The 9,205-nt window shown below is 42.0% G+C and overlaps 1 protein-coding gene across 2 annotated transcripts in view; it reads left to right on the top strand.

Annotated features, from left to right (window-relative positions):
• The first annotated feature begins 54 nt into the window (after window positions 1-54).
• LOC106809112 (ribonuclease H2 subunit A-like) overlaps window positions 55-9,205 on the top strand; it is a 29,326-nt gene continuing 20,175 nt past the window's right edge. For both annotated transcript variants that reach the window (XM_014812075.1, XM_014812074.1), the window contains exon 1: window positions 55-263. In XM_014812075.1, coding sequence (XP_014667561.1) covers window positions 137-263 — 127 coding nt within the window. In that variant the 5' untranslated portion in view covers window positions 55-136. The remainder of the gene's footprint in view (window positions 264-9,205) is intronic.

Raw genomic sequence — 9,205 nt, 5'->3', positions numbered from 1 at the left:
CCACCGGAACCGGATAAGGTATATTTTGTGATGTCAAGTGTTTTTTAGCGCCAATGTTGATAATGTTGGCGAATATCCTTTCCCTTGTAGTTGTTACTCTATCGTACTTTTGACGCATAACTAAGCGCAGTTTGAAATGGACATATCCGAATATGAGAAAGACAATACGAAGAATTGTCTCTTAAAATCGTCTGTCCCGTGCTTGACGAAGAATGAACCATGTTGGCTCGGTATTGACGAAGCAGGCCGCGGACCAGTTCTCGGTAAAATGATAAAATCGGTCGTGAACTCGCAGTCACATTTATTTAATAATATTTATTAATTAATTAATATGATCATGTCTTATTTAAATAGCAGCAGCGATGGTATTGACTATAAGTAGGCACCATGCATGCAGTTAACTTAGCCTTCAATCTTGGAACGTCTCAATAAATAAATAAAAAAGGTCAATATTAATAAACACAAAATCATGTACCCTATTTACTACCAAAGTCTGTTTCTCTACTCTATTTCGCATATTATTGCCGATAATCACCTGTAAATGCCGGTCAAGTGCTCATCTGCAACACACAAGTACACCGTACGCTCGCCCTGTCACCTGTGCACAAACAACATGAATAAGAGAGCAGGTAGGAAAGCGTGATCACAAAATTCACTTGACGCTCGCTCAGGGATCAAATTTTACGACTGCAACTGCCGGCATTTGCTGCCGGAACATATTGATTTGCCGTCAATGGTAGTCTGTATCGGCGGCAAGTAAATGTCGTCGTAGCACATCCAAATATACACGCAAGTACAAACAGTCACACTGCACCTATCCCTAACCCTAACACTAACACTAACTCTGAACCGACTCGGCTATCTTATATATATACACGTGTCATAGCACCAAAATTAATCTATGGTGTATAACCTTTCATAGTGATGCGCAAACAATGCTCGGACGAATAGCGCCACTGAACTAGTATCCGATGCTCGGACGAATAGCGCCACCGAACTAGTATCCGATGCTCGGACGAATAGTCCACGTCCTTAAAGGACATATATATCGTGGATATTCGTCCGAGCATCAGATACTTGTATACACAAAATATACACACAAGTACAAACAGTCACCCTATCCCACGAATAGTATAATAATATATCCACACGGTTCAGTATGATTTTACTACTAATATTTTGTGTATATTCTTCATATGTTTTCAATGTTTGTCGATTACTAAGTCGCTGTGCGATTTAAATAAGAAACCTGTGTATGCTGCTGAATCAGTCCCCACTACTGTGCAATTTAAATCAATATTTCTATGACAGAGTCTTCAATTGTTAGATTAAATAATCTAACAATGTGTCTCACTGCTGCTCTGTGTCTGGACTTTTTGTATTTTATTACATGTAAATATTTTAAATTGACAAAAAACTTTAATATTAATTGCACCATCTTGGTTTTATTCATATTTGATACCATAAAGAAATAATTGTATATATGTTAATCAATATCATTATCTTTTAGCCGTATAACTTGTGATTTTGACAGAAAATCGACGCCGTTCGGTTTTCTAGACTTGCTGTCAGAGTGTTGCTACTTGCTGTCAGAGGCAAATTGCCAAATTCGATGCCTGCTCGCTTCATTTCACACGATTACAGAACGAAAAGACAAGAAACAGCCTCCATCTTAGTATCTATATGTGTAGCTAAATGTTTACTTGTTCAAATTATAACTCTGTCCTTTGTTCTTACCTACTCCCGCCAGAGATAGCTCGTGAAATCCTGCAGGAAATGTTCTCTCCGTGAAAATGTAAAGAGGACGAGATGTCTGTTTATACACGAGTAATGGGGCGCATTGCATGCCGGGATGAGCTGCTGCCTGCCTCCGAGCCTCCGTTTCGAGGCCCGCCAAGCCAAGCATAATGCGCGCGGGCATGACGTCACACACACGACTGCAGTGATCGGTCGAAAGTAGCGCCGTTAGGGATTTTCGAATGATACGTCCTTTTTACATTTTTAAGGAGAGAACATTTCCTGCAGGATTTCTTGAGATATCTCTGGGGGGAGTAGGTAAGAACAAAAGGACAGAGTTATAATTCGAACAAGTGAACATTTAGCTGCAGATAGATACCAAGATGGAGGCTGTTTGTTGTGTTTCTGTTCTGTAGTCGTGTGAAATGAAGCGAGCGTCGAGCAAATTTTCGATCACGCCTTTCCTACCTGCTCTCTTATTCATGTTGTTTGTGCACAGGGCGGGCGTGCGGTGTACTTGTGTGTTGCAGATGAGCATTTGACCGGCATTTACAGGTGATTATCGGCCAATAATATGTGAAATAGAGTGTAGAGAAACATTAAGACTGGTAGTAAATACATTTTGTGTTTATTGACCTTTTTTTTTTATTGAGACGTTCCAAGTGCCTGTGTACCCTGGTACTATCTAATATGCCGGACTGTACCTCGCCTACTCCATTAACGAGTCTAGGGAGTCACCTACGCCTACTTCCTAACCCCAACCCTAACCATATATAGATAGTACCAGCGGGTACGTTCCGGTATACCCTAACCCTGGGGGACATAGACCCTATGAGCGTTAGTCGTAGGCCTAGGCATAGCTATAGTCCTGCACACTGAGCCCACTGGCACTGCCACTGGGTAGAACTAGAACTTTCTTGATAGTTAGGTGCTATGTGTGCATACAAACATGTCACACACACACAAACGCACGCATGCATGTTCACACACATACACACGCCACACACAATACGTGTGTGCTGGGCATACCTCAGCTATAAATAAATAAATAATATCCTACAATAACCTAGCTTAAACTTACTATTGCGAGATTTTTGCTCAGAAAAACTAAATATAGATGAATATAGTCTCACCTGACAGCGGAAATATCACTGATTACACCAACATTAAAAACACCAAGATTTATGCAGTTATAGCATAGAAAAATGATTTTACCACATCATACCAGCAATAAATTTTATCGTATGCCGACTCTCAAAATCACAAATGGCGCCTTCAAACCAAGTGCATAATTAAAACAAAAGGGCGTGTGGTAAATATTATTGAGTTTTTAGCTCACCTTGACATCGTAAAGCTGAGCTATTGCCATGGTTTGTCGTCCGTCGTACGTCCGTCCGTCCGTCCGTCAACATTTGGCTACGGTCAACGATAACTCAGGAACCGTTTAACCCACATGTTTGAAATTGGTATAGCTGTTACCGCTTGCTCCCATATTGAACGTCCTATTTTGGAGCACGCCATCGACATACTTTCGAGCCACGGCAATTTTTTGACAAAAAATGGGAATTGCCATTAGTCAGTTCAGGTTCAACGGATTTTGCTCGTTTTGGTATGTTAATGAATAAGGCGCGGGGTTTGATATTTAAAAAAAATTATGCAAATTAGGTAGGTTTTGGCAATTATATAGCATATTATATAGACACGCAGATAACAAACAGTCTGTGGTGTCACACTCGTCTGGTTCGTTTTATAAGATTTCATTGACAATATCTTTAATGCCAAAATTCCTTCTATGAACATATTATGATTATACTATTATTATTATATTATTATTTATTATGATATAATGATTTATGCTAAGAAACATCAAAGCGGGTATAGCGCCATCTACCGTCACAAATTGTGATTCATTTTGGTTTATAAATTATTTATAATTTATATATAATATTATTTATTATTTTCACATAAAAAATTACACATATAATTATGAAGAGTATATAATGGGAGTTCTCCCATATATACTCTTTGTTTCTATAATGTATGTCGATGGTTGCTCAATTAAAACTGACTTCTTCTCACTCTCTCATTTGTGTCATTTTTTGTGGTGAGCTACAGTGTCATTGACCCTTTCATTATGTCAATAATTCAGAGCACTTTCTGTCATTGTCATTCCCGTGTTACTAACTGACTGGTAATCCACAAGCTTCTCTAATAACAGACTTTACGTGGCATTAGGACTATTCTCCTGTTACGCTAGTATGAACGTCTGTGGTTACACTCTGACCTGATTTTTGCGGCGCCGACTATATGCATTACTGCACCGTGATAGATGTCTCGTGCTACTGCGAGAAAGTCCGAGAGATGGCAACGCCGTAAACAAACAGGACGCAAAATTGTAATCGTGCACGATTTTTGTGAATACAAAGGTTCTAAGACATTTTATCGTTACTCTAGACAATTGCTGTTACTCAAGCAATAACGGTAGTTATCATGAAAGTGGGGAAAACACTGGAAAACTCTCACAATAGTTACTTTAATGCCTCAACAATACAAAATAAGTTAACTTCTTATCGGGTGTCAGTACATAACAATAATACTATACAAGATAGCCATGCGTTCACTCTCAGTAACTAATTATTTGATTTCAGGCTCAATGGTGTATGGCATTTGCTATTCCCCAATCTCTAGAAAGGAGGAGTTCACAAAGAACAGTTTTGCAGACTCTAAGACATTGACGGAGGAGCAACGAGAACAGCTTATGGAAAAGATTAACGAATGCTCTGAATGGATAGGTTGGATGACAGATATTTTATCACCTGCATTTATCTCAAATGCAATGTTAAGAAGGTACTTATTTTAATATATACATATTTCTCATCATGCCAATCATGAAAGGTAAAAGGGTGGATGGTTGGATGGATGGATGGATGCATCATGGATATAGATAGATAAATAGATAGATTAGGTGGGTAGGTGGTTGCTGGGTGGACGGACGGACGGACAGATAATAGATAGAAAAATAGGTTTGTGGTGGGATGGATGGATGGATGAATGGACGGATGGATGATGGATGGATAGGTCGATAGCTCTGCCTCCTGTAACAGGCTGTGACTGGATTGGTGGAGATTGGATAGAATTAGGTTAACAGTGAATGTTATCAGCACATTTTATGAGTTGTCTGATAAAGGACACCTGTCCTTTTACTATTAAACATTTACTTGGGGGGCTTTTAAGGTGTCCTAGCTATTTGTGTACTTTTAGGTCAAAGTATAACTTGAATTGGATTTCCCACGATTCTGCGATAGGATTGGTGAAAGCTGCACTGCAAGATGGAGTGCAAGTTGAAGAGGTCAGTGGGTTATACACACATATTACATGTTTTTGTACCTTTAGACTGGAGGTATTTTTTGATGGTTGAACATGGAATTGGATTCTAGGACAACTACCCCTGGACAATTACCCACCGGACAATTACTCCCGGACAATTACCCACCAGGACAATTACCACCCGGACGATTACCCACCCGGACGATTACCCCACCCGCGACAATTACCCACCAGGACAATTACCCACTAGACAATTACCACCAGGACAATTACCCACCAGGACAATTACCCACCAGGACAATTACCCACTAGGACAATTACCCACCAGGACAATTACCCACCAGAACAATTACCCACCTAACCTTCCAATAAGGGAAAAATTCCCCCTTCCGTAAATTTTTGTCCGCTGCAATACATAATGTATGTCTCGGAAAAGAGAGAAGAGAAATGCCTACCCCATGTGTTCAGAGAACAGCGGCGTCGATAATTGGGCGGGGGGGGGGAGTCGCCCCTACCCCTCCTATAATGACGGAAATGTTGTATCCCCAAATGATCTTGCTCTTGGCCATGTACGTTACGTTATGTAACTGTTTGTGTGTGTGTGCCAGGAGGGTCGTAAATCCGGGGGATAGAGGGAATGCATCCCCCCCGCTCTTGAAGAGGGGGGGATGGCCTGTACAAATATCTCCCCTGAGATTCAAAAAAAAAACAGAAAAAAATAATAGCCAAAAAGTATGGTTGCAAACATACAAAAACACGTGAAATTGTGAGAAATTGCAATTCTTACCTGTGTTTTAATACATGTCATTATTACTATAGTAACCTAACTGTGTACGCTCTCTGAAAAGTCAAGAAAAGTGTTTTGAATCCTAACTTGTAGGGTTGAGTCTAGGGTTGAGATAGTGTCATCAGACATGAGAATATGGCCCACAGTATGCCTCAGATTGCAGGGAAAATGGCTGAATGCACGTGTGTGGCGTGCGTGCGTGCGTGCATGGTATGTATGCATGTATAAATGTATGTACGTGTGTTTGTGTGTGTGTGTGTGTGTGTGTTGTGTGTGCGTGCGTGCGTGCGTGCGTGCATGCGTGCGTACGTTCGTGCGTGCTGTCGTGTGTGTGTATGTTCCGTGGCGTGCGGGATTGCGTGCGTGTGCGTAAATAATTGTGGGCTTGTGCTCGTGCTAGTATGTGATGGCTATCGCCGACCATCCCCCCACCCTCCGGACGGATTTACGCCCTGATGTTATTCATTGTATATTAAGCGGGACCCAGAAAATGTCTAGACATGTACGTGTGCATTGGTGCGCTGCGCTTCGCTCTCGCTGCTTGCATGCGCAGGTGAAGGCCGATACTTGCCGATATGAACTTCAAATCGGGGTAGCGGAAATGTCGCAAATAAGTCAAAATATCGGCAGTATCAGCAAATGTTGAAGTTGAAATTATGAAATCATGAGTTGGTTCGTTAGATGAATCATCACTACTGTACGGTGTGTGGGGGGGCTAGGGTAATCGTCTGGGGGTGGGGTAATTGTTCCGGTGGTAATTGTCCTGGTGGGTAATTGTCCGGATGGTAATTGTCCGGTGGTAATTGTCCGGGTGGGTAATTGTCCGGGGGGTAATTGTCCGGGTGGGGGTAATCGTCCTGGCTGGGTAATCCTCCGGTGGGGTAATTGTCCTGGTGGGTAATTGACCGGGGGGTAATTGTCCAGTGGGGTAGGTTGTTCGTATACGATGGAATTGCCTTATGCTTCAGATACATTTTTATTTAGATAATATTTGCCTGTAAGTTTTCATTTTACTGATGTTGCGTCAGGTGTATGTGGATAAGGTGGGAGATCCATCCAAATACCAGCAGAAACTGCCAAGAGAATCTCCCCGGCCTAAAGATAACTGTGGCGAAAAAGCTGATTCACTGTATCCCATAGTGAGTGCAGCCAGCATATGTGCCAAGGTAAATGACCATATTCATGTTAATGTTAATTCGTGCATGTTGTAACATTACTGCAGTTGCCACTATGCGAAGTTGGTTTTTTAGCTCATCTGGACATAGTCAGATGCAGCTTGTAGAATCGCATGATCGCTCCGTGCCGTCCGTGCGTCCGTCCGTCCGTGCGTCGTCCGTCAACAGTTAGGCAAAATCTTAACCGGCTCGACGTACGGTCACGATATTTCAGGATGTGGGGCGGTAATCTGAAAACGAGTGGATGTCGAAGCTGGGCGTCAAAGGTCAAAGGTCAAGAGGTTGTAAAAGAACGGGGAACATTCACTCCTTAACTTAAGGTATAGGGAGGAAATGCAGAATTGCGGCACAAATCTAAACGGCTCGACCTAGGCTCGTGATAGTCGGTGTATAGCATCATGGTAGGAAAAGCCATCACTGTGCCGAAATTGGAGGTCACAGGTCAAAGGTCAGTGCGGCACAGGGCAGATTTTAGACATTTCTGAGCGACATGGTCTGACGGAGCCGATTGAAAAACTTTTTTGTTTCAGCGCGTGACCTAGCATTTTTATGGCTTTATTAAAAGCGACCATGAAATGTCCCTTCTGCTGACATGCGAAGAGTAAGTGTCAGATAACCTTTTGACCTCAAGAGGAGTTTAAACTTGGATTTGTTGACTGTCTGTTAGAAAGAATTTGGACTGCCGGGTTTGCTAGTAGAATCTATACATGCCCTGGATGTATGAGGGCTACCAATGTCACAGTGAAATTTCAAAAGCTAAATTTGGTTAAAGAAGGTGTATGTTCCTTAAATTGTATAATTTCTATGTCATTCTCGTACTGTCAGTATGTTACATGTAACGTATGCCACTGCCAGTGGCTGCTGCCAGTGCATGTGTTGGTGCAGTTTTTGCCTGCCTTAATTGGTTACAGGTGGCAGCTCTCTATTGCAATTTGCCAGCTTGGTAGGCTTGCGTAGGTAAATGGATGAGTGCTTACCTATTCTGTCTTGCAAATAGTTGTTGCTACTACGTACAATGAGAGCTTCCATCTTTAATCTGAAGACAACTTAAAACGTACGCGCCATCTCGTAGCGCAACTTTCATAACGATCCCAACGCAACATGCCTTTTGCAGAAGTTCCTGCTGATTACCATCCCTGTGCATTCCACTGTTTTGGGCCGTGTATGTGAACACATTTGCCGGACTAACAGGCCGTTTACATAGGAATCCCACCACTCCACCACAGATCACCGCTGTAGACGGTTAGATGAGCGCTGTCGCTCCGCGCACTTGCTTTAGGAAGGTTCTGTTTAGAAGATTTTTTTCTTAGCCCATAATTCACGTGTTTATGTCAGTTTACCCCTTGTTAGCTTTGCCGAGACAAGGCAGTGAAATGGCATGGAAATCTTCAGAGACACTATGATGTGATGGACATTTGACAATGTCAGCATTGGCAGTGGGCCTACCCAGGAGCTGTGAAAACAGAGATAAGCCAATAACAATTATATCCTGCCCCGATTGATAACATTTCATTATTGTGCTCATAGAAATGTATAGACGCAGTAACTATCGCATTATAATGTTTTATGATATTGAGCATGCATACTTCTAGTACCTTTAATTACAGCCAGCACGTTATGTTAACAAAGTTGTGAATTTTAATGCAGGCCTACTTGACTAATAGCAGGTTACATGGCTGCTGCTTGTTGCTTAAAATCTGCCACAGCATGCACAGACCCTGAAAGTTCCTTCTCAAATGCCTGACCCGCGTGTTGCCTTCCCGCCCAGTTTGTGAGGTTCTAGCTTGGGTCAACGCGCATCAAAGATTATAGTGAAAAAATGTGCTGGCCAGTGTCGTGGTAAATTGATAAGCATTCTCATCTGTTGCTAGTGCTACTGCTGCTGTTGCTTGCTGGTTAGTCTGACATACTCGTTACGCCATATTTTTCGCGTATAGAATTTTTCGCGAAGTTCAGACTTGACAGTAATTTCGCGGTCCAGTGAATATGATATTCATTCGCGTCATGAATATTCGCTGTTGTTGCTATATTTTTTCGCAGTCGGGACGCGTCGCGAAATTAGCGTATACCAGTAATGGTTCATTGCCTCGTCCATTGCCTTTAGTCGTAATAAGTTGTCAAAGCGATGACGAAGTTCCTTGTGCAGAGTGTAACATCGTGTTAGGTGTTTATTATAGCG

This window comes from Priapulus caudatus, unplaced genomic scaffold, assembly GCF_000485595.1.
Source record: "Priapulus caudatus unplaced genomic scaffold, Priapulus_caudatus-5.0.1 Scaffold329, whole genome shotgun sequence".
Lineage (NCBI taxonomy): Eukaryota > Metazoa > Priapulida > Priapulimorpha > Priapulimorphida > Priapulidae > Priapulus > Priapulus caudatus.
The sequence above is the reverse complement of the archived record's forward strand: the minus strand, read 5'-3'. Positions and strand labels throughout refer to the sequence as shown.